The 26490-nt window shown below is 43.4% G+C and overlaps 1 protein-coding gene across 8 annotated transcripts in view; it reads left to right on the top strand.

Moving 5' to 3' along the window:
- Nucleotides 1-26490, top strand: part of GPAT2 (glycerol-3-phosphate acyltransferase 2, mitochondrial) — a 137465-nt gene that overhangs the window by 47708 nt on the left and 63267 nt on the right. For all 8 annotated transcript variants that reach the window (XM_033947452.1, XM_033947451.1, XM_033947450.1 and 5 more), the window contains one exon: nt 19684-19823. In XM_033947452.1, the coding sequence (XP_033803343.1) occupies nt 19684-19823 (140 nt within the window). The remainder of the gene's footprint in view (nt 1-19683; nt 19824-26490) is intronic.

Raw genomic sequence — 26490 nt, 5'->3', positions numbered from 1 at the left:
GTGACTAGCACCAGACATGCGTCTAAATGAGAGTAGCCTCATACATCATGTAGTCCATAATCATCCCCTGTGAACAAAGTAATAATTGAACTTCCAAATAAAAAATTGCAGACTTAACATTCAGGAGAAAGGGGGAATAAAGACATCACAACATATATCCCATGAATGACTAAACCAACAAAATATATATGAATGAGTGGGGTGTGTGAAGTGAAATAGATAATTTATACATACATAATTTTTAATTTTGATAAATACATACACAGGCATTAACAAATTAATTCATAATATCTAATTGTCAAATCTTACTGAATAAATATCAACTATGCTAAAAATATATAAAAGAAACCACGCATGATTATTGTAAACGTGCTCAACTATCAACATAAAGTGGAAATCCTTCGGCAGTACAAACAACAACGAGACCAGTTGAAATATGGGGAGGCAGAGATTTGAATTTTTCAGGATTATTCTGCTGCTTTAACGGAGAAGAGAAAATTATTCTATCCTCTTTGTTCCGCATTGGCGGATAAAAAAGTGAGATTCACGTTCCTGTACCCGGCCATTTTGAAATTACAGCATCAGGGCCAGTGGCACTCATTTGACTCTTCAGTGGATGCAGCCACATATCTCAATACCCATATGCTTCAGCCTCCAAGTCCAAATGGTTGAGAGGGCACTTACTACATAATTGTTCCTTGTTTAGCTTGATTGCTCTCTGGAAACCGGTCTTTCGAGACCATTCATTGGATTTGTGTAGTATTGGATAAATAACACCTTCGTCGGGTGTTTGGACATTGATTTACCTTCATCGTTTGGACTATTCTATTGTTTTTTCTCATGTTCATGTTGGGCTAGTTTTATATTTGTAGACATGCCTAAAATTTATACTACTGGTTGACTCGGGGCTCGGGGTGGCATCCTTCTCATGACCTTACACATCTTTGGTACCACCCGCGGTGTTTCTGAAGATGTGTCTAGCACAGAGGGGGAGGTTGGTGATAGAGGGGGGGATGGGTGGGTTGGGTGGGGGTTGGCACGGGGAGCGGCATTTGATGGGGGGTTTACTATTTTAATTTTCTTTTTTATATTTTTCTTTCTTTTTGGGCTGAGTCTTTCTTTCCTGGAGGACCCTGGTAATATTCTGCTGACGGGGTGGGGTCCTAGGACCCATGGGAATACTTTCTTTTTGGATGCTGAAGAGACCATGTTGCATACAGTTTTTATTATGTTCATATTAGTAACTTCTTCTATTTCTATATCCCGGGTAGGGCTGGGTACCTGGGATAGTTTGGACATTTTGGATTGGGCCATCTATTACATTAGATTCTGGGATTTGACATGTCCTTAACTAATTCCATACGGATTGTGTCCTGGAATGTTTCGGGCATTTCTTCCCCTGTCAAGAGAACAAAGATCCTCAATCAACTTAAACATCATAAAGCAGATATCGTGTGTTTACAAGAAACACGACTAACCGATGTTGAACACTCTAAATTGAAAAAATTATGGGTAGGAGCCGTTTATGCGGCATCATCACCCCAGAAAAAAGCGGGGGTGGCGATTCTGATTCACAAATCTTTGCCCTGTAAGGTCCGGTTGGTGGAGAAGGATCCTCAGGGACGATATATCTTGGTCTCCATTACGGTGGGCACCTATTCCTTCTATTTACTAAATTTATACGCTCCTAATGTATATGATCACTCCTTTTTTGAACATATCACAAGTTTACTGCTGGAACATATGACTAACTCGATATTTCTTGCTGGGGATTATAATCAGGTTCTAGATCAGAGTATTGATAGATCTAATCCCAGTGTATCTGTGGTTGAATCTAGTAGGCGGGGTATATCCTAATTGTGTAAGACCTTGGATTTGGTTGATCCTTGGCGTATATTTCACACTACGGAGCGTGACTATACTCACAGATCTCGGGCCCATGGCACACTCTCTAGAATTGATTATATTCTTGTAACTCGACCATCATTCCATCATATTGATGCAGCTACTATAGGCCCATCGGCTATTTCAGATCATTCCATGATCTGGGTTGAGGTTAATGTGGGCTTTGTTTTTCGGGGCCCCTCTCAGTGGCGCTTTCCGAGTTATTTGTTCTCCGACGTTCATTTTAAACAATTTTTGTTGACCAAATGGAAAGATTTTTTGGAATTTAATAGTCAACATCTATCGGAACTGGAATTATTTTGGAACATGGCCAAAGTGGTTTTGAGAGGGGAATGTATTGCTTATGTTGTAGCGAGAAATAGTCGGTTATCTCGAGGAATATTACGTTTGGAACGTGATTTGGCTATAGCGAAACGGCAATATGTGACTAATCCTAATCCTGTTACGAAAGAGAATTTACTGTCTATAGAAACCACACTTAATTCATACATACATGAGCGTACGATGAAGATGTTATTTTATCAGCGTTTCAAATATCATCGCTACGGTAATCGTTCGGGGAAATTATTAGCCACATTGGCCTCCAGTGACCACAACATGGTATGGTTCAATATCAGGAAAGGTTTCACTAAATCTACTACACTAACCAATGTCCTCAAATTCAAGGACACAAATTTCAAAGAAATGGGAGACTTCGTTCACCAGGTGCTACAAAGCCAAGAAGAAACCGATAACGTGGAAGAAATGTGGTCGACTTTGAAAGCAACCATACAAGAAGCAACAAACCGCTATGTAAAATCAGTAAGTAAACGGCGAAGGAACAATAAGCCACAGTGGTTTACTGCGGAGATCTCAGACCTGATCAAGGAGAAGAAAAAAGCATTCATCTCTTACAAACAATCAGGGAAGCAGGACTCTAGAGCAGACTACCTGGCCAAATCAAAAGCCGTCAAAACAGCAGTCAGGGAGGCTAAATTCCTCATGGAGGAGTCTCTAGCAAAGAACATCCAGAAGGGAGATAAATCCTTCTTCAGGTATATCAGTGATAGAAGAAAAAACTCAGGCGGGATTGTACGTCTTAGGAAACCAGACGGAGACTATGTGGAAAAGGATTCGGAAAAAGCCCAGCTATTAAATGAATACTTCTGCTCAGTCTTCACCTGAGAAGCGCCAGGGCTCGACCCTCAGCTACAGACAAGGGTTGGCTCAGTTGACCTGTTTAGTAACTTTGAGTTTACGCCCAGCAGTGTCTACGGTGAGCTGTCAAAGCTCAAGGTTAACAAAGCAATGGGGCCGGACAACCTGCACCCCAGGGTGCTTAGGGAGCTGAGTGATGTCTTGGAGGAGCCACTGTCCGCGCTCTTCAACCTCTCCCTTAGTACAGGCAGCGTCCCGTTGGACTGGAGGACGGCTAACGTCATTCCACTCCACAAGAAAGGCTCAAAGATGGAGACAGCAAACTACAGACCAGTGAGTCTAACATCGATAGTGAGCAAACTAATGGAAACTCTAATCAAACACCAATTAGATAAGATCCTGGATGAGGAGAATCTACGGGATCCCCGACAACATGGATTTACTAAGGGGAGATCCTGCCAATCCAACCTGATCAGCTTCTTTGACTGGGTAACGGGGAAGCTGGATATTGGGGAGTCCCTGGACATCATGTACCTGGACTTTAGCAAAGCATTCGATAGCGTACCACACCGCAGGTTACTGAGCAAGATGAGTTCTATAGGATTAGGTAACACATTGACGAAATGGGTTGGGAGCTGGCTTGGAGGTAGGCTCCAAAGGGTGGTGGTGAACGGCACCCCCTCCGAAATGACGGAGGTGATTAGTGGAGTACCACAGGGCTCAGTCTTGGGCCCAATCCTATTCAACATCTTTATAAGAGACTTGGCAGAAGGGCTTCGAGGTAAAATAACATTATTCGCCGATGACGCCAAACTGAGTAATGTAGTGGGCAAATGCACAACAGACGAAGATTCAGTGCCCGACAACATGATGCACGACCTACTCCTACTGGAGCGATGGTCTAGGACATGGCAACTCAACTTCAATGCCAAAAAATGCAAAGTTATGCACCTGGGCAGCCAGAATCCATGCAAGTCTTATACCCTTAATGGCGAGATCCTAGCAAAAACGGTAGCAGAACGAGACTTGGGGGTAATCGTCAGTGAGGACATGAAGTCTGCCAATCAAGTGGAGCAGGCTTCGTCCAAGGCAAGACAAATCATGGGCTGCATACGAAGGGGTTTCGTCAGTCGTAAGGCGGAAGTCATTATGCCATTGTATAGATCCATGGTGAGGCCCCACCTGGAATACTGTGTGCAATTCTGGAGGCCGCATTATCGCAAGGATGTGCTGAGACTGGAGTCGGTGCAAAGAATGGCCACCCGGATGGTTTCGGGACTCAAAGATCTACCATACGAAAAACGGCTTGACAAATTACAGCTATACTCGCTCGAGGAGCGCAGAGAGAGGGGGGACATGATCGAGACGTTCAAGTATCTTACGGGCCGCATCGAGGCGGAGGAAGATATCTTCTTTTTCAAGGGTCCCACAACAACAAGAGGGCATCCGTTGAAAATCAGGGGCGGGAAACTACGAGGTGACACCAGGAAATTCTTTTTCACTGAAAGAGTGGTTGATCGCTGGAATAGTCTTCCACTACAGGTGATTGAGGCCAGCAGCGTGCCTGATTTTAAGGCCAAATGGGATCGGCACATGGGATCTATTCACAGGGCAAAGGTAGGGGAGGGACATTAAGGTGGGCAGACTAGATGGGCCGTGGGCCCTTATCTGCCGTCTATTTCTATGTTTCTATGTTTCTATGACTAAACAGGACGCCGGGGGGACATTGCGTCATACAACGGATAAGATTGCGAATATATTCTTGGATTATTTTTGGGACTTTTATGAAAAACGGGATCAAACAGGGGGGCCCCTCTTGAGAGATTACTTGGAGGATTCTGGTCTTCCACAGTTGACAGAGTCGGATGTAGATCTTCTTAATGCTCCCCTGACCCTTAAGGAATTGCAAAAGGCGATACAGCTTCAGAGGAATTATTCTGCCCCCGGACCAGATGGCTTTACGGCCGAATTTTATAAATTGTTATCCTCTCAGATTGGATATCCTTTACGGGACTACTATGACCAGGTTATAATGAAAGGCAGTTTCCCGGAGGGTGCCAATGAGGCCCTCATAACACTTATTCTGAAGCCGGGTAAGGACTCTGGTTCTCCTGAGGCTTATCGCCCTATTTCCCTCCTAAATGTGGATATTAAAATCCTAGCTAAAATTTTGGCAGATAGACTTGCTCTCCTACTCCCTAGGATCATTAGTCCGGAACAGGTGGGTTTTGTGAAGGGCAGACAGGCAGTCCATAATGTTCGTCGAGTGATCTTGACTATGGCTCATACTCAATCACAGAATATACCTATGCTGTTGGTGAGTCTAGACGCTGCCCGTGCTTTTGATCAAGTAGACTAGGGGTATCTGTTTGAGGTACTGGATAATTTAGGTATTGCGGGCTGGTATGCTAGAGCGGTCCGAACCCTGTATAGCGGACCGATGGCTCGCTTGCTAGTTAATAATATTACAACGGAGGCTTTTTCGATTGGTAGGGGCACGAGGCAGGGATGTCCCTTGTCTCCGCTCCTTTTCCTGCTTTATTTGGAACCGTTCTTGCGAACTGTATCTAAAGACCCGGATGTAGTGGGAGTACCGTTTTCCCATCAGACAATTAAAGTATTGGCGTTCGCGGATGACTTACTTTTTTCATTGACTCAGCCACAGCGTTCCATCAGCCATTTACAACATTCCTTAGAGGAGTTTCATTTTTACTCTGGTTTTTCCCTTAACTATCAAAAATCTACCGTTTTGGCTTTTCCATCAACAATTCCAGACACATGGGTGGGTGATTTCCCATTTGCTTGGGCCCAGACCTCCATTAAATATCTTGGAGTGTGGTTACCTCGTGATCTTACTACTTTATATGATTGTAATGTGACGTCCTTATTGGAAGATACTTTGAATTCGCTCCAGACTTGGCGGGTTTTCCCCTTATCAGTAGCGGGTCGAGTGGCCCTGTATAATATGGTGTTGTTCCCCAAATGGCTCTATCGATTTCAGGTACTCCCTCTTTTAGTGTCGCAAGCTACTCATGTACAACTTACTAGAGGGATACAGAGGTTTCTCTGGAGAGGCAAAAGACTTTTACTAGGATGTGCCTCCCCAGAGACCGGGGGGGATATGGTCTTTTGAACATTCAGTGGTATGCAATGGCTTGTCAGATGAGACACATTAATGATTGGTTCAGGGGTACATCTTATTTTTCTGACACTCCCCTGGAACTCTCGTTGTTGGTCCCTCACCATATTAGTTATATGTTACATGTGACAGCCCCGGCTCTTCGTCTAGTAGTGGCAAATTATCCTATATTTGCGCCTGCTAGGCGAACTTGGCGTTGGATATGCACATGTTTGCATTTGTCACCAAGGATTTCTCCCTTCCTTCCTCTACAGGGAAATGGAGATTTTTTACCAGGTATTCACTCTGTGTCTTTTAAGAGATGGGCCTCTTTGGGGTTATGTTATATTTTTCAGTTATATACGGATGAGGGGCGATTTGCCTCTTTTACTTCCTTACAACATACTTTCGGACTGCCTGCAACTGACTATTTTGCATACTTTCAAGTTCGTCACTATGTACAGTCCATGCCTGCACATCATTTTACGAACACTTGCCATGAAACTCTTTCTGAAATGTTCAGTTTTTCTGCACAACAATTAATTCCACTTCGCTTTCATCATGTGGGTATTCGTGACTGTCAAGCTGGACACAACTTTGCTATTTTAGCAGACACTTGGGCTGAGGATTTACAATGTACTCTTACTTTGTGTCAGATACAGCAAGTTCTCAAAAATTTGAGAAAACTGTCTACTAATACCTTGCACTGGGAACTACAATTGAAGTTTATTCTTCGCCTTTACATTTCCCCCATACGAGCCTATCGGATGGGCATTTCTCAGACTCATCAATGCCCTAAATGTTCACAAATAAATGCATCTTTGGGCCATATGTTTTGGTTCTGCCCTGGTGTCCTCCAGTTTTGGCATCGTTTGGGATCTTTCATTTCCACTCTTTGGGGTCGACGGTGGTCTCCAGCACCTAGAGTGCTATTTGGTTTCTATGATGTTGTCTCTCCCAAACCTAAAGGCATGTCAGCCTTCTTGGCTAGAGCCACATTGTTTGGTAAAAAAGCGATACTACTACAATGGCTAGCTAGCGATGCCCCGACCTACAGCCAATGGAAATCTTTAATGATCATCCATGCCTCTTTGGAACATCGGCACTTCACTGACCTTGATTCAGGTCCAGGCCGAAGATTTACTGTGATTTGGGAGCGCTTTTGAATGACCCTTACTCCAGCAGCCAGGAACAGACTCTTGAACTGTTAAATGAGAATTTTGCTATAGCTCTTTTTTTTTTTTTTTTTTCTCAGGGATTTTCTGTTTGGGGTTATGTTGGGGGATGGGGGGTTGGGATGGCTGATTCTGCTTTTGTGCAAATATGTCTGTATTCTGTATTGATTACTCTGGTTGTAGTTGTTTTTTGCACGTTAAAATGAATAAACACATTTAAACCCAAAAAAAATATATAAAAGAAGAGTATAAAAAGATGAACGTGCAAAGACCCTGAGATGAATAAATAAAATATTTGTAAAAAAGTTGTACACCAGTGCAAAAATTTCTATCTCCTGCAAGTTACCAAAGACAACAGCAAAACCAAATGAAAAAGCTTGAGAAATCAAATGAATATACCTACATTAAACAAGCAGCTTATACTAACTGATAAATGAAGAACATACCTAAACACACACAATACATTGACTAAGCATAATAAATACCCGTAATCACAAAGTAAAGTGCAACAGCTAAAGTGCAAAGACTAAAGTGCAAAAAACGCAATAGCTGCCACTTTGATAACAGAGCTACTATAAATAACAAAGCACCCACACTGAAAAAATGCATCCAGGGTCCCGTAATATTTAAAACCCCAAACACATTCACACTCTGCACCACTCAATCAAACCATATATCAAACCATACAAACAACACCACTCAATTAAACCGTATAAATATCACCACTCGACAGAGCTCTGTTTCGCGTCTTCATCAGGAGCGGGATACAAAAAAATTGAAAATCAAGTGGAAAGATCGACAACCAATTTAACTTGTCGGTCAAAAGTCAAAAAGAATTATACAGCATGAGCAAATCAAACAACGCTGAAAATAAAGAAAGCAACAGCGTGTACAGATCAAACAACGCTGAAACTAAGGAAAGCAACGTGGCGTCTGCTCATTTAGACGCATGTCTGGTGCTAGTCACCTTTGAGATTTAGCCTGAGCCAGAGTTTGACGAGATTCTTGATGGGCTCATACTGATGTCCTTTATTCTAACCCCAGTGTTCTTCCAAGGAATAATTATTTTGCCAGATTTTTCTTTTCAGGTCTAAGGAGGCTTAGCCAATTCTTTAGTAGTAAATACCTATATGACATAAATGCGTATGAGGCAAATCTCTTTCAATTGAAAGGAAATTCCAGAGTGAGAGGGCACAGAATGAGTTTAAGAAGTTTAAGAAGGCTCTGGAGTAATTTAAGGTAATACTTTTTTACAGAAAGGGTAATAGATGCTTTTCCTGGTAGAAGTGATGGAGATGAAGACTGTCCTTGAATTTAAGAAACTGTGGGACATGCACTTGTGATCCCTTAGGGAGAGGAGGAGGAGATAATGAATGCTGTGGATGGGCAGACTGGATGGGCCATTTGGCTTTATCTGCTGTAAAAGAAAAAAATTAAAAAGACCGTTGGAAAAGCACTAAAAGTGCTGCGGTTCTGCATGAAGACCGTTCGGTCGGTCAGTCATTACAATGGTGGCTCCAGAAGAATTCTTAGCCTCCCTAGATTTAACCGAGGCCTATCTGTATATTCCCATTTTTCTGGAGCACAGAAAGTATCTGAGTTTCCATGGTTTGGGGAAACATTTTCAATTCTCTGCACTCCCTTTTGGCCTGGCTACAGCACCACATATATTCACCAAGGTGATGGTGGTAGTAACAGCATATCTCCGAGGGAATATAGGTGCATTCATACCAGAATGATTGGTTGATCAGAGACTCTGTCCAAATTGGAGGGAGAAAAGGCAGTGGTGAAAGTGGTACAACTGCTGCAGAGTCTGGATTAAATAGTCAATTTCTGAGAGAGCCATATAGTACTGTTTCAGTCGCTAGAGTATTTGGGAATTTGGTTTAATATGGCAGAAGGCCATGTTTTTCTACTCGAGCCAAGCAAACAGAAAATCTGGAAACAAATTTTAGATCTCTTGACAATGCCAGTGTCTATAGTGTGGCCCACTACAGGACACCATGTTGTCACAGTGGTCCTCACAGACAGATCCTCTTCAGATGCTACTGGCCTGGATGAAAAGAACAACTGTAAAAAATGTGATGACAGTTCTTCCCCAGCCACCTTACTTTCCTGACTTAACCTCTGCTGACTTTCTTGTTTCCTAAACTTAAATCCACGCTGAAAGGAAACCGATTCAACACTATATCTTAAGTAAAATTTGACGCACCTTTTGATGATTCCTGAATATGTGTTTAAGGATTGTTTCCGTACAGCAAGAGATTAGAGAAACTGGGCCTCTTCTCCCTTGAAAAGAGGAGACTGAGAGGGGATATGACAGAAACATTCAAGATACTGAAGGGAATAGACTTAGTAGATAAAGACAGGTTGTTCACCCTCTCCAAGGTAGGAAGAACGAGAGGGCACTCTCTAAAGTTAAAAGGGGATAGATTCCGTACAAACATAAGGAAGTTTTTCTTCACCCAGAGAGTGGTGGAAAACTGGAATGCTCTTCCAGAGGTTGTTATAGGGGAAAACACCCTCCAGGGATTCAAGACAAGGTTGGACAAGTTCCTGCTGAACCGGAACGTACACAGGTAGGGTTGATCTCAGTTAGGGCTCTGGTCTTTAACATGGGGGCCGCCGTGGGAGCAGACTGCTGGGCACGATGGACCACTGGTCTGACCCAGCAGTGGCAGTTCTTATGTTCTTATGTTCAGAAGTGGAAATGACATTGGGAAAAGTCTATACGTAGGAAAGGGGACTACTTTGAAGGGAACTCCAATGGAATAAGTTGTAAGATTGTTTAATAAATTGGTATAAAATCAGTCCTGGAACTTTTTGAACAGATCTGCCTTCACACTGCTTAATATAAGAGACTACCAAACTGTTTATAAAATGCATATTTAAACAGATGAGCTTTTAAACTCTCTTGAAATGCCAACTACAATGTATTCACTCTTCTTTTTTTTTTTGCCATAAATTCAGCATTCTTTGTATTGATTGCAAGCTAAGGAACATTGTAGCACAGAATCTAATGAGGTGGTCAGGCTAAGGGTGCTTACTCCATGGACGTCTGGCTCCGGAGTTCTCCATCTGATGCTCAAGCTTTGTCGTCTCTCTTCTGGTTGTATGTATTCACTCTTCTATTCACGTGGGCGCCTCTGAATCGTACCCCCTGCCATGTCATCCTGACTCTCAGGTGACAGTTGTAAGCTGCTCCAGCAAGTTGTATTTTCTCTGAAGCAGTCCTTCGGTGGCTTTGATCCTTGACCCAAAGAAGGTACAGACCATTGCTGTTTTGCTTGCTTGCATGCATCATCTTGTTTTCCACTGCATTGAGCTTGGGTTATGTCTAGGTCTAGGAAGAACATCTACATTTCTTCTGGTTTTTTTGTGTTCCAGGTGTTTGCAGGAATACAGCATTTTTTTTCACTGCAGTAGTAACTTCTGCACATTTTTTTCTGTTAGTTTTCATTTTAAGTTCTTGCATTTGGCTGCCATTTGCTGGTGCTCTGAGGAATTGCAGGCCATAATCTTTGCCGATTGCATTAATTTGAAATGCAGATTAATATAATAATTTTTCCCCCTCAAATGAGGGATTAAATGAGATAGTGGGAGGTAGAAATCCTGTTAACCCCCCACCCCCACCAAGAAGTTCTTGTAGTAAATTTGGAAAAAAAAAAAGAAGAAAACATCAGTCTGTGGCCAAGGCCAACTCAGTGGCAGTACCATGCACTGCCATGAAGACCTAGATCTAATTTGTAGGCCAGCAAACTTGCTAAGACTCCCACATTGCATAGGAGACTCGCACATCTTAACAGTTATCTGCTGCACTTTCCAACAAGTCTGAAAAGTAATCTGAGAGCTGTGTGCTGCATGGCTTTTGGATGAGGCTAGGCAGGAAGAGATTTTCTTTTTTGCTCTAATACTGTTCATGCATCCCTCAGCAGGATTTTGGCTAGCAAAGGCATGCCTAATAGTCTGGGGGTAAAGGCAGCACTAGTGCCAGTGACACATTTTTTGGCATTTGATCTGTCTGTTATGCTAGGGTGGTGAACAGCAAATAGAGGGATTAGGAAAGGGGCTGAGAGAGGGGAGAGGGAGATGCTGGAAAGGAGTTAAGAGAGGGGTACTTCCTGGAAGAGAAACTTTAGAATTGTTTTTTGTTCCCTAGGATACTTATACCCTAATTCTGTTTCCAGTGTGATAGGGATTGAATGCTGTACAAAAGGTCTCCTATCCCAGCTTGTGAGCTGGATTTTGCAGATGTCAGTCAAACTTCTCAACTCTTCCTCTTCTCCTCAAGCTCTGCCATCCCCTTCAGTTCTATCTTCTGCAAGTAAGGTGTCTTTCTGATCTGCTTTGTTTGTTTTATTTTTCATGGTAGTGTCCATTTTTTTCTGCAGCTTTTTCCGGGGCAAACAATGTCAAGAGAGGAATAGAACAGGCTTTAAACTAAGAAGAAGGGGAAAGCCGACAGTCGACCAAGCGTCGATGATTCGGAAGAAGGTATCCCGTGAAGATACTGAGGGGAAAAAAGGCTGGGAAGAAACAAGGGACAAATTACAGGAGTCGACTAACCAAGAAGAGGAGGTTAGAAAGATTGTAGACCGAAGCACAGGGAAAGGAAATAAAGGCAACAAAATTCCAGGAGCTAAATTGCATATATACTAATGCAAGGAGCCTAAGAAACAAAATGGGGGAATTAGAAGCCATGATCATTGCGGAGGACATAGACATCATTGGAATCTCTGAAACATGGTGGAATGAGGAAAGCAAATGGGATACAGCACTGCCAGGGTACAAGCTCTATCGCCAGGACAGGTCAGGACAGAAAGGCAGTGGAATAGCACTATACATAAAAGAAAGCATACAATCGACAAGAATGGACACAGCGGAGACGGCCAACAAGCTAGAATCGCTATGGGTTAAAATACCAGGAAGAAAAGGGCCTGAAATAAAGATAGGCCTATACTATCGTCCACCCGGACAAACCGGAGATATCGATGAAGAAATGGAAGCCGAGATGAAGCGAGAATGCAAAGGCGGTAACACGGTTATTATGGGAGACTTCAACTACCCTGGGATAGACTGGAGTCTTGGAAGCTCAAGATGCGCTAGGGAGACAGAATTTCTGGAGGCTGTACAAGATTGCTTCATGGAACAGCTTGTTAGAGAACCGACAAGAGGAAATGCCACTCTGGATCTAATCCTAAATGGGCTAAAGGGACCTGCAAAGGAAGTGGAAGTAGTGGGACCATTGGGAAACAGCGATCATAATATGATCAAGTTCAAGATGGAAGTAGGAATACTGAAAGGAAAGAGAACCATAGCGACAACTTTTAACTTCAGGAAGGGAAACTACGAAGCAATGAGGGGAATGGTAAAGAAGAAACTTAGGAACACTTCCCAAAAATGGCAGACGGTAGAACATGCCTGGTCCTTTCTCAAGGACACGGTGAGCGAGGCGCAAAATCTATATATCCCCAGATTCAGAAAAGGGTGCAACAAGAGTCGAATAAAAGACCCGGCGTGGATAACTAAAATAGTGAAGGAAGCGATAGGCAATAAGAAAAATTCATTTAGAAAATGGAAAAGGGACAAAACTGAGGTAAACTGGAGAGAGCACAGGAAGTATCAAAAAGAATGTCACCGTGTGGTTCGAAAAGCCAAAAGAGAGTATGAAGAGAGACTAGCCAGGGAAGCACGAAATTTCAAACCGTTCTTTAGATATGTTAAAGGGAAACAGCCGGCTAGGGAGGAGGTGGGACCGCTGGACAACGGAGACAGGAAGGGAGCGGTGAAGGAAGAGAAAGAGGTCGCAGAAAGACTTAACATGTTCTTTTCGTCTGTATTTACAAGCGAAGACACAACCAATATACCGGAACCTGAACAAATCTTCAATGGCAATCAAGCACAAAAGTTAACATCCATAGAAGTGAGCCTTGATGATGTGCGCAGACAGATAGAAAAACTAAAAACTGACAAATCCCCGGGTCCGGATGGAATCCATCCAAGGGTGCTGAAGGAACTAAAGGAGGAAATAGCGGAACTACTACAGCAAATTTGCAACCTATCTCTGAAAACAGGTGTGATTCCGGAGGATTGGAAGATAGCCAACGTTACGCCCATCTTTAAAAAGGGATCAAGAGGAGACCCGGGAAACTACAGACCGGTGAGTCTGACCTCTGTTCCGGGGAAAATGGCGGAAGCACTGATAAAAGAAAAAATAGATGAACATTTTGAAAAACACGAACTTCTGATAACCAGCCAACATGGTTTCTGCAGGGGGAGATCGTGCCTGACCAACTTATTGCACTTCTTCGAGGGAATTAACAAACAGATGGACAGAGGAGACCCCATAGACATCATATACCTAGATTTCCAGAAAGCCTTTGACAAGGTGCCTCATGAACGTCTACTCCGGAAACTGAAGAACCATGGGGTGGACGGAGACGTGCATAAATGGATCATAAATTGGTTAGCAGGTAGGAAACAGAGGGTAGGGTGAAGGGCCACTACTCAGACTGGAGTAAGGTCACGAGTTGTGTTCCGCAGGGCTCAGTGCTTGGGCCGCTGCTATTTAATATATTCATAAATGATCTAGAAACAGGAACGAAGAGTGAGATAATAAAATTTGCGGACGACACCAAACTATTTAGTGGAGCTCGGACAAAGGAGGACTGCAAAAAATTGCAAAGGGACTTGGACAAATTAGGGGAATGGGCAGAGAGATGGCAGATGAAGTTCAATGTTGAGAAGTGTAAAGTATTGCATGTGGGAATCAGAAACCCGAGGCACAGCTATACGATGGGAGGGATGTTATTGAATGAGAGTACCCAAGAAAGGGACTTGGGGGTAATGGTGGACATGACAATGAAGCCGACGGCACAGTGCGCAGCGGCCGCTAAGAGAGCGAATAGAATGCTAGTTATATTCAAGAAGGGTATTACAACAAGAACGAAAGAAGTTATCCTGCTGCTGTACCGGGCAATGGTGCGTCCGCATCTTGAGTAATGCGTCCAGTATTGGTCACCATACCTTAAGAAGGATATGGCGTTACTCGAGAGAGTTCAGAGGAGAGCGACACGACTGATTAAGGGGATGGAAAGCCTTTCATACGCTGAGAGATTGGAGAAACTGGGTCTCTTTTCCCTGGAGAAGAGAAGACTTAGAGGGGATATGATAGAGACTTACAAGATCATGAAGGGCATAGAGAGAGTAGAGAGGGACAGATTCTTCAAACTTTCAGAAAATAAAAAAACAAGAGGGCATTCTGAAAAGTTGAAAGGGGACAGATTCAAAACGAATGCTAGGAAGTTCTTCTTTACCCAACGTATGGTGGACACCTGGAATGCGCTTCCAGAGGACGTTATAGGGCAGTGAACGGTACTAGGGTTTAAGAGAGGATTGGACAATTTCCTGCTGGAAAAGGGGATAGAGGGATATAGATAAAGGATTACTTCACAGGTCCTGGACCTTGTGGGCCGCTGCGTGAGCGGACTGCTGGGCGCGATGGACCTCAGGTCTGACCCAGCGGAGGCATTTCTTATGTTCTTATGTTCTTAAGTGGCCCCAGTTGAGACTGCTCAGCCTAGTCAGAGAGGAGCAAATGTCTCTGTCTGCAGCTGGCAAGCCGATCGATCCCTAGAGTAACTGCTTCAGCCAGCCTGGTGAGGATTTTTGGAGCTCAGGGTTCCATGTCCCCAGCATTTGCTTGCATCCTTAACTTGGTCAGGAGCTTGAGCGCAGGCTGTAGACATCTTTTGCAGTCAATTGGTGTGCTTGGAGTGTTGGTTGCGTATTCTTTCTCCATTCTTTTGGGTCAGTCCAGGGGGTTGAGGTCAGTTAGACTCCAGTTGGTTGGCAACCTGAAAAATCTCAGCGTTGGAACTGGCTGGAGGCTTGAGGCTCTGATCTCTCCAGATCAGCTACACTTTCAGGGAGCTGAAGCACTATTCCCCAGCACATGGTCTGTGAGTAATGCTGTGACAGCCTATGAGAAAAATCGGTGGGGCTGAGGAGGATCTGAAAAAGCTGTTTTGCTGACTATTTCCTTTAAATCTTTGGTACTCCTCCCCAGAAATCCTATTTTGAGAATTTTTTGGTCCTTCCTGAGGCGTTTTTGAGCTGTTTTTTTTTTTTGGCACCAACCCAGTGGTGGAAGCCATCTTGGATTTTTCCCGATTTCCCTTGCCTCCCCCTCAAGTTTTCCAACTTCTAGTTCGTGCCTCCTTTACATGAGAAGGGCGCCTGAAGAGTGACTGTATGCCGCGCGTTGTGAAAAAGGTGCGGGAACCTCAGGTTCAGCCCCTCAGTAGGTTCCCAGGGTAGGAAAAATGCCAGGTAACCTATCAAGAGGGAGAAAATTCCCTTTAGAACTGCTGGAAGAAGGTTCTGCACTTTGCAAAGGCATAGCCTGCAGAACCTAAAAGGTGACAGCTGCTCCAAAACACAGAGAGAGCTTCCTTCCCAACCCTTTACCCCAGAATTTGTTAATATTCTCTGGAGGGCTTATTCGAAGGGCAGAACTCTGCCTGAAAAGGATATTAATAGGCTGAGTATAGTGCAAATATAACATAATTTTTAAAAATATATTTCAAAAGCCTTTTGATTCTTTGCGGTTCACAAAAGAGTTGGACTGACCATTGTCATTAAGCTACAACATAACTTAGACATAAGCAGTAAACAGTCTCGGAGCTGCAAGTCCTGTTGTGCAGGGAGCCGTTCCTCACAGAGGTGGGAGTTTACTTGTGCATGGTCCAGTCCTTTTTGTCGAAGGTCGTTTCAGCATTTTATATCAATCAAGAGGTAAGATTTTCAGCTTTCCAGAGCCCAGAGTTAAAGAAAAAGGAACGGATTCTGAAAAAACTGGATGTGAGGAGTGCACGTTATCTGGAGATCACCAATGAGTTCCAACTGTCAGACCATCTATTTGTGCTCACTAGTCAGGCTAGACACAGTAAGCAATCACCAGTCTCCTTGAAAGCACATTCCACAAGAGGGTGTGATTTCTTCATGGGCGGAAGCTCAAGCAATTTCGCCTGGGGAGATTTGTATGGCAGCGACTTGGTCCACTGCACATACATTCTCCAAGTTCTACAGAGTGGATAAGGCAGCATGGCAGGACGCTGTCTTTGAGTCCTTAGTGGTACAAGTAGGCACAGAGGTCCCACCCTAGATTTCTGGGACTGATTTTGTAGATCCATGTCCAGAATGACATACCTGTTGCACTAGAAAAAGAGATTAGGCTCTTATCCTGCTAATATCTTTTATCCCAGGACAAGCAGGCAGCATATTCTTAACGCATGGGTGACGTCACCGACGGATCCCCGGTACGGACACTTTTAACTAGAAAGTTCTAGTTAGCCGCACCGCGCATGCGCGAGTGCCTTCCCGCCCGACGGAGGAGTGCGTGGTCCCCAGTTTCTTCGTTTCCGCGGAGCGAAGAAGACGCATGTGTTTTCAACGGCCGTTGAAAAATCGGTTTCTGCCTTCCCGCTCGCGTAATTTTTCGTTTTTTTTTTCTCTATTTTCCCTTCGGGTTACTTCTCTTTTTATTTTCTATGAGCATCTCAGCTGTTACCACTACTGGTGCTAAAAAACGTGCTACAGTTTTGTAAAAAAAAAAAAAAAAAAAAGGGGGGGGGGTTTAAATGTCCTATGTGGATCACTTTTTTGTTCCTGATAGTAAAGATCCTACAATGCTGGATTTGAAGAAGGGCTGTGTGGAGTCAGTAAACCAGCCTCTGACTCCTCTATTTTTCTACTGTACTTCTATTTTGAAGCTGGAGTCAGTATATTTTTTACCGACTTTGACTCTAACCAGAATTGCTTCCGACTCCATAACCTTGCGTGATTCTGCATTTTCTGAGTTGGCCTGTTATCAGCTGTACCTGATGCACACATTCTTGTATTCAAGTTTATTAATAGTTTGTTATACCGCCAAATCAGGCTTCAAGGTGGTGTATATCTAATAATTAAATTCAAAATAAAAAAGCGGTATAACATAAGTCACAATATAATAATAAAAGACTTTAAACAACAAGGATGCAAACAGACTAGAAAACGATAGGGAAAGGGGTAGAATTACAATGTATCAAAGTACAGAACGGAGAAGGAAACATACAAGAGGGAGGGGGAATACGGATAAGCTGCACGCTGAGAAAATTAAAGGTAAAAAGGTTAAAATGTCCTTAAGAGGACGGTTATGGCTCAAAGGCATCATGGAACAAAAAGGTTTTTAGTTTTGACTTAAAGTGATTTAGGGATGTTTTGTCTCTTAGATGGTTTGGGACGGAGTTCCAAAGTGAAGGAGCGGTAACCGAAAAGTTATTAGTGCGCATGATATTGATGTGTCTTAAGGATGGTATGGTAAGCAAATTTTGTGAAACTGATTGGAGAGTTCTTTGAGGGGCATATTATATTAGTAATTTATTGATGAATTCAGGTTGACAAGAGGTTCGAGTTTTGAAAGTTAATAATAAGATTTTATATGTTATTCGGTGCTCCACAGGTAGCCAATGGGCTTTGATCAACAGCGGGGTAACATGATCAAACTTTCTTGCATGGGCTATAATTTTGACAGAAGTGTTCTGCACTATCTGTAGGCGTCTTATTTCCTTAATGTTTATACCCTTACAAAGTGCATTACAATAATCGAGGCAAGAGATCATGAGTGAATGGATTAAGGTATTTAAAGCTGAAGAGTCCAATAGTTTTGAAAGTGAGCGTATCATACACAGTTGATGAAAACATTTCTTTACGATTGAACTGATTTGTTTGTGATAAGATAATCTTTCATCAAGGATAACCCCTAGTAGTTTAATATTCTGTACAGTTTTTATAGGGGTAGAATCTAGTTTAATAGGACTGGATAATGAAAGTCCATCTTTGATAGGGAAAATCATGGTTTTTGTTTTGTTACTGTATAATACTAGCATGTTATTAGTCAACCAGTTTTTTATTTTTTCCAATTTATGATTTATGATAGTTTGGGATTCCCTAAGTCGATAGGATGAATTAACTGTATGGCATCAGCATAAGCGAACATATTGAAACCAATTGACTGTCCTAAAGTTAGTAAGGGTGCGAGGAAGATGTTAAATAATAAAGGCGATAGAATCGAACTTTGAGGGATGCTGTAATTGCTAGGGAAAATGTCAAAGGTAGAGGCGTTAAAGATAACTTTTGAAGAACGGTCCGTGAAATATGAAATGAACCAGTCCATAACTTGATCTATGATTCTGATTTTGGCGAAGGTGGCGGATAAATCCAAAGAAATAAGCAGAACTTACTTATGGTGGTCGAGGTGGTAGAGAATGTTAGTTGTCAGACCTATTAATGAAAGCTTCGTTGAATAGTGTTTTCTAAACCCTGTTTGATTTGGGTGTAGTACTTGAGTTTTCTCAACAAAGTCTGAAACTTTGTCGAAGACTAGCTTCTCGGACCATTTTTGCAAGAAAAGGGATATTAGCGATCGGGTGGTAATTCAATTTTTCTTGAGAGCTTACTTTGGAATTTTTGATTATTGGATATATTACTGATTCCTTACAAGTTTTAGGTAATGTTCCGCTGGAAAAGCTTGATGAGACAAAATCCAGTAAATGAGGGCCGAAGATAGAGAAGATCCATTTCAAGATGTAAGGGGGAATAGGTTCTGAGCTAGTCCCTCTAACAGTCATAGAATTTAGGATTCTCTGGAGGTCAGAGAGTGAAGGGAGATTAAAAACGAGAGCATTTGGAAAATGGTAAATTGGGAAAGTTTGGCTCATTGATGGGAGATCTTACGGGCTTTGAGGTTGTTTTCTGAGGTAATGATGCTCTAATTTTATGAATTTTGTCTCTGAAGTACATGGCGAGGTCTTGTGCAAAGGGAGAATGACTTGCTGTATTCAGAAGATTTTAAAAAATTCTAATTCAGTGCAGTACATTCAGCGCAGTTCCATTGAACTCTGCGCCATTGAATTAATGGGAATGTGAGTGACTGCTATCTTACTGGGCTATAGTTGATGTCATATACAGTAGTTGCATGAATTTATGTTATCCAATCATTCTATGGCAATGTCGCTACTGCTTTACTGCTTTTACCATGGGAATAGTGTCACAGATCTCACCTTGCAGTAATGTCACTGTTGCCATGTTAGTCCATTTAAAGATAGTGAATAAAAATAAAAGCAAAAAAAGTACATTTTTATTGGACTAATGTAAATATATTTTGATTGGTATCACTTAAACTTGTACTCTAAGATCAATGTATAATTTCACCCTGTCGGAATCTTCTGGATTATAGGGCCACAGATGGCATTTATATCTTTCAAAGAGATTCTTTCTGTTGATAATACAAAGTTATGACACTTGCAGAATCCTCAGATGCCAGTTGTCTTCCTTTCAACTCACATGTCTCAAATGGATGGTTTACTGCTTCCCATTCTTCTCATTTCTTGTGGCTTCCAGATGCCTCGTGTTGTTTGGGGAGCAGAGGTGAGCTCCCCAGGCCTCAGGTAGGAATCTTTTGAACATACAGGATTTAAATATACAGTATATGCATGACTTGATATTCAGCTGCAGCAGTTAGTATTTGAAACTCTAACATCTGTGGTTAACTTACACTCGTGCCAGTATGCAGACAAAACAAGTATTACTGGAAGGTGCCCAAATAACAGTGATATTCAGCACTACCGTGTTTCCCCGAAAATAAGACCTTCGCCAAAAATAAGCCCTAGCATGATTTTTGGGGTAGGTCTTAATATAAGCCCTACCCCCGAAAATAAGCCCTAATCGCCAGCAGCACTTCCCCCCTGCCTTGTGCACCCCGCTTCCTCCCGCCCCGCGCACCCCCCCCCCTGCTGACCCTTCCCCATCTCTCTTCTGCCAACCGTGAGACTGAAATACCTTGTAACAAATGCAGTGTCGGCAGCAATCAAGACAGGCTGCTTCATGGTCTTCTCTTGCCCGGGTGTCTTATTTTCTGGGGAACATGGTATTATCTGAGCGACCATCCAGATAACTTGGGGTGTCTTTTTTGCTGTCCCAAGTTTTCTAGATAGGTATCTGGTGAGCAGAGCTGAATATTGCAGGCTCCAAGACCACACCAGTGCTATATCGGCAGTCTACTCAGATTTTCAGTAGCGTTATTTGGTTATTGGAAATGGGCACTCAGAAAGCTTTTTTTTTTCTTTCATTTTTGTGTGTGTGTGTGTGTGTGTGGGGGGGGGGGGGGGTTCATGTGGAAATAGGTGTCATTTGGTGAGTTGGTGAGAGCAAGCAAGCAAGCAACTTTAAAACATATTGGAATGTGAATAGTCATATGCCCTGAAGAAACGGTCTTAAACCGTGAAATGTCGGCTTTTACTTAAAATATCACTTAAATTCCTTATGATTAATAGACATTAGTTGTTTTCAGTCCCAGTTTAATTGTGGCACGTGCACATCCCTCCTTTTTCGGGAAGTTTTTTAGCCAATGATGTGGGCGGTAGAGGTTTGGGCTGTTGAGCTCTACCTCAGGAAAATATGAAAAAGGATCTGCAAAAGTTAGAGGAATGGTCTAATGCCTGGCAACTAAAATTCAATGCAAAGAAATGCAGAGTAATGCATTTGGGGATTAATAATCGGAAGGAACCGTATGTGCTGGGAGGTGAGAAGCTGATATGCACGGACGGGGAGAGGGACCTTGGGGTGATAGTGTCCAAAGATCTAAAGGCGAAAAAACAGTGTGACAAGGGGGTGGCTGCTGCCAGAAGGATGCTTGGTTGTATAAAGAGAGGCGTAGCCAGTAGAAGAAAGAAGGTGTTGATGCCCCTGTACAGGCCATTGGTAAGGCCCCCACTTGGAGTATTGTGTTCAGTTTTGGAGACCGTATCTGGCGAAGGATGTAAGAAAACTTGAAGCAGTTCAGAGGAGAGCGATAAAAATGATAGGAGGCTTGCGCCAGAAGACATATGTGGAGAGACTGGAAGCCCTGAATATGTATACCCTAGAGGAGAGGAGAGGAGGGACAGGGGGGATATGATTCAGACGTTCAAATACTTGAAGGGTATTGACGTAAAACAAAATCTTTTCCAGAGAAAAGAAAATGGTATAATCAGAGGACATAATTTGAGGTTGAGGGGTGGTAGATTCAAGAGCAATGTTAGGAAATTCTACTTTACGGAGAGGGTGGTGGATGCTTGGAATGCGCTCCCAAGAGAGGTGGTGGAGAGGAAAACGGTGACTGAGTTCAAAGAAGCGTGGGATGAACACAGAGGATCTAGAATCAGAAAATAATATTAAATATTGAACTAAGGCCAATACTGGGCAGACTTGCACGGTCTGTGTCTGTATATGGCCGTTTGGGGGAGGATACGCTGGAGAGGGCTTCAATGTCTGGGAGGGTTTAGATGGGATGGAGTAGGTTTTAACGGAGATTTCGGCAGTTGGAACTCAAGCACAGTACCGGGTAGAGCTTTGGATTCTTGCCCAGAAATAGCTAAGAAGAAAAAATTAAAAAAATTTAAATTGAATCAGGTTGGGCAGACTGGATGGACCATTCGGGTCTTTATCTGCTGTCATCTACTATGTTACTATGTGATCCAGCAGCCCCCTCCGGCCCGATCGCAGCGTTCCACCTTAGATGCTGAGTTTGCTGAAAATTCTCTTTCTCCCAGCCACACTCTTTCAAAAAGCCGTGCACGCGCTGCTGCTCCAGTTGTTCAATCTTCTCCTCTGATGCAACTGGAAACAGGAAGTTGCAGCAGAGGAGAGCTTGAACAACTCTAGCAGCCGTGCATGCACCTGGGAGTAAAATAATTTTTGGCAAAGGTGAGGTGAAGGGAGGAAGATGGTGGAACGCTGAGATCGGGCGGGAGGGGGCTGCTGGACCGTGTGATCGCACGTGTTCCCAGCTCAACAAGGAAGAAGGGAGTGAAAGGGAAAGAGATTCTGGGCCAAGTGGATGAAGAGGGAGAGACACAAACCCACAGCAGGAAAGAAAGGGGAGGACAGGCTGGAAGTGGGGGGGGGAGGGGGAAGAAAGAGGGAAAGAAGCTAGATGGGGTTGTAGAGAAGAGACACATTGGTGTGGAAGAGGAAGAGAGGGAAAACCTGGACAATGAAAGATAACAGAAACAGAGGGGAAATTATATGCATGGGGGCCTAAGGACAGAGACATAAAGGGGACAAACATGGGCATGGTATATGGACACAGGGGGGTGGGGGTGGCAATGCCAGATACATAGGGGAGATATTAGAAATGGGGAAAATAGGAACACAGAAGCGAGATGGTTTGTGGGGATGGGACGGGGACCGAGCTCGCAGGCTCCAGCAGCTTGCACAAATTACATTGTAAGGCGCCACGAAGGTAAGAGGGAGGGAGGGAGATAGATAGATAGTTAGTTAGCTAGCCAGCCAGTCGGGCCACGCGAGGGGAGCTGAAGGGTGGTAGAAAGGAACAGATGATGAAGGAGGGGGGGAAGGGTGGTTGTGGAAAGGAATAGAACAAATGTTGAAGGAGGGTGGAGAGGAACAGACCCTGAAGGGAAATGTGGAAGACAGAGTGGGGAGAAGAAGCTGGGAGGGAAGAAGACAGATGCCAGACTATGGGGGAGCGGAGGGAAGAAGCTGGGTGCCAGACCAATTGGTGGGGGGGAAGAGGCACAGTAACAGAGCAAATGGAAGACACAGAGAGAAGACACACAGTGGATGGAAGGAATTGAATGAGAAGATGAGGAAAGCAGAAACCAGACAACAAAGGTAGAAAAAAAAATTCTATTTATTTTCTTTTCGCTTTAGGATAAAGTAGTATATTAGTTAAAGCCCTGCCAGCTGAACATCTGTTTCTCCAGTTCAGCAGCCAGAACTTTGATTTATAAGGAAGGAATAAGCTAAATAAGCTAAATATTGCAGTACTGAGGCTTGTATGGATGCTGCTGGGACGGGGCGATGAATAGGATGGCAGTGACAGTGACGGGGCGGTGAAGGGGATGGCGGTGATGATGATGGGGCGGTGAAGGGGACGGTGGGCCAGGGCCAGGGACAGATTTTTTTCCCCGTGTCATTCTTAAATACTGATGCCTATCACAAAGATGCCTATTGATGCATATATATGTACTATCGTGAATGTGCGTTCAATTGGGAAAGAATGTGCACTACATTCAAATAGTGTGCACCCTCATAGAATTTGGGTTTAGTGTTGTAGTTATTGTGCTTGCTGTTTTTTACAGTTCCCACTCTGACTCCGCTCTCCTTCGTTTTTAGAAGCACTGTCTGCTACCGTTGACCCCCTGCCAAATTTTTCTAATATTACTACTATTAATTATTTCTAGTGCACTACCAGAAGTACGCAGCACTGTGCAGAGCCACAAAGGAAACAGTCCGTGCTCTAAAGCGCTTACAATCTGAACAATCAAGACAGACAAATAGGATGCCAGGATAGAGGTTAGAGTTAGAGGGGATGATTAAATTGCTGGCTAGGGCGGTGAGCAAAGGACAGTAGGGAGTAAGGTTATGAGTTGAAGGCTAACTCGAAAAGGTGGGTTTTCAGCCTACTTTTGAACAAGGGAAGGGGCAAGACGAATGGACTCAGGTAGTTTATTCTAGGCATACGGAGCAACAAGATGAAAGGAACGAAGTCTGGAATTTTTTAATTTTTTAATTTATTTATTCAATTTTCTATACTGTTCTCCCAGGTGCTCAAGCATTTTTCCCTGTCTGTCCTGGCAGGCTCACAATCTATCTAATATCCCTGGGGCAATGGGGGGATTAAGTGACTTGCCCAGGGTCACGAAGAGCAGCATGGGTTTGAACCCATAAGCTCAGGGTGCTGAGGCTGTAGATTTAACCAGTGCACCACACTCCCCCTTGGCAGTGGAGGAGAAGGTTACAGATAAACAACTTATCTGAGGAGTGGAGTTATTAGGAAGGTGTATAAGAAGATAGGAGAGATTCTGAAGGGCTACAGAATGAACACATTTTGTATGTTAGTAATAGGAGTTTGAACTTTATGCGCAGGCGGATAGGGAGCCAGTGAAGTGATTTGAGGAGAGGGGTAATGTAAGTTTAGTGAGGTTGGCAGAAGATAAGTTGTACAGCAGAGTTTTGCACAGATTGCAGGGGGGGGGGAGGGAAGGCAGTTTAGCAGATAGAAGTTAATTTCAGTAATCAAAGTGTGTGGTTACGAGAGAAAGTCTTTTTTATTTATTTTGTTTACACCATAGAGCGGCGTGGGGTTGGAAAGATTGTAACTCTATACTTCTACTAAGACTAAGTACCTTAATAAAAAAATTTGGCCTGCGACTTAGCCTGTGTTTTAGATTTTTGCCTCTTATGTGGCAGCTGAATATTAATGTTGGACAAATGCAAAGTGATGCACATTGGGAAGAATAACCTGAATCACAGTTACCGGATGCTAGGGTCCTCCTTGGGGATTACCAAGAAAAGGATCTGAGTATCATCGTAGATAATACAATGAAACCTTCTGCCCAATGTGCGGCAGTGGCTAAGAAAGCAAACAGGATGCTGGGAATTATTAAAAAAGGGGATGGTTAACAAGACTAAGAATGTTATAATGCCCCTGTATTGCTCCTTGGTGCAACCTTATCTGTGTTCAATTCTGGTCTTCTTATCTCAAGAAAGATATAGTGGCGCTAGAAAAGGTTCAAAGAAGAGCGACCAAGATGATAAAGGGGATGGAACTCCTCTCATATGAGGAAAGACTAAACTGGTTAGGGCTCTTTAGCTTGGAAAAGAAACGGCTGAGGGGAGATATGATTGAAGTCTACAAAATCCTGAGTGGAGTAGAACAGGTACAAGTGGATCGATTTTTCACTCTGTCAAAAATTACAAAGACTAGGGGATATTTGATGAAGTTACAGGGAAATACTTTTAAAAACAATAGGAATCACTTCTTGGCCTTTTGGCTAAGATCAAGTGTAGTAAAACCAATGGGAGGAAATTTTTTTTCACTCAGAGAATAGTTAAGCTCTGGAACGCATTGCCAGAAGTTGTGGTAAGAGTGGATAGCGTATGGAAAAGTCCATAGTCTGTTATTGAGAGAGACATGTGGAGGGGGGAGGGGGGGCATTGCTTGCCCTGGATTGGTAGTATGGATTATTGCTACTCCTTGGGTTTTGGCCAGGTGCTGGTGACCTGGATTGGTCACCGTGAGAATGAGCTACTGGGTTTGATAGAGTATTGGGTCTGACCTGTAAGGCTATTCTTATGTTACATTACATTACATTAGTGATTTCTATTCCGCCATTACCTTGCAGTTCAAGGCGGATTACATCCAAATTAAAACATGTTCTTATGAGTTTGACACCCCTGGTGTAGGTCATCATCATCTTTAAAACAAAGTTCTGCCATTCGAACTTGTTTCATCTCCAAGAGTATTCACAAAGCACTTAGTGGTGGTAGCAGCAACTCTAAGCTCCCACGGGTTTCAAGTGTTTCTTTATGTAGACAATTGGTTGGTAAAAGCTGCATCGCCTCAAGCAATGCACTGAGCTACACAAGTGGCCATAGCTTTTCTCCAGCTTCTAGGGATCAAAGTAAATTTTCTAAAGTCTCATCTTCAACCCACTCAAGTGTTGAAAATCATAGGAGCCATGCTCAATACAACTCTTAGAAACATAGAAATAGACGGCAGATAAGGGCCACGGCCCATCCAGTCTGCCCACCTTAATGACCTCCCCTACCTTTACCTTGTGAATAGATCCCACGTGTCGATCCCATTTGGCCTTGAAATCAGGCACGCTGCTGGCCTCAATCACCTGAAGTGGAAGACTATTCCAGCGATCAACCACCCTTTCAGTAAAAAAGAACTTCCTGGTGTCACCTCGCAGTTTCCCGCCCCTGATTTTCCATGGATGCCCTCTTGTTGCCGTGGGACCCTTGAAAAAGAAGACATCTTCCTCTGTCTCGATGCGGCCCGTGAGATATTTGAACGTCTTGATCATGTCTCCCCTCTCTCTGCGCTCCTCGAGCGAGTATAGCTGTAATTTTTCTAACCATTCATCGTACGGGAGATCCTTGAGTCCCGAGACCATCCGGGTGGCCATTCTCTGAACCGACTCCATCCTCAGCACGTCCTTGCGATAATGCGGCCTCCAGAATTGCACACAGTATTCCAGGTGGGGCCTCACCATGGATCTATACAATGGTATAATGACCTCCGGCTTACGGCTGACGAAACCC

This window comes from Geotrypetes seraphini, chromosome 6 (genome assembly GCF_902459505.1).
Source record: "Geotrypetes seraphini chromosome 6, aGeoSer1.1, whole genome shotgun sequence".
In the NCBI taxonomy this organism is placed as follows: domain Eukaryota; kingdom Metazoa; phylum Chordata; class Amphibia; order Gymnophiona; family Dermophiidae; genus Geotrypetes; species Geotrypetes seraphini.
The sequence above is the reverse complement of the archived record's forward strand: the minus strand, read 5'-3'. Positions and strand labels throughout refer to the sequence as shown.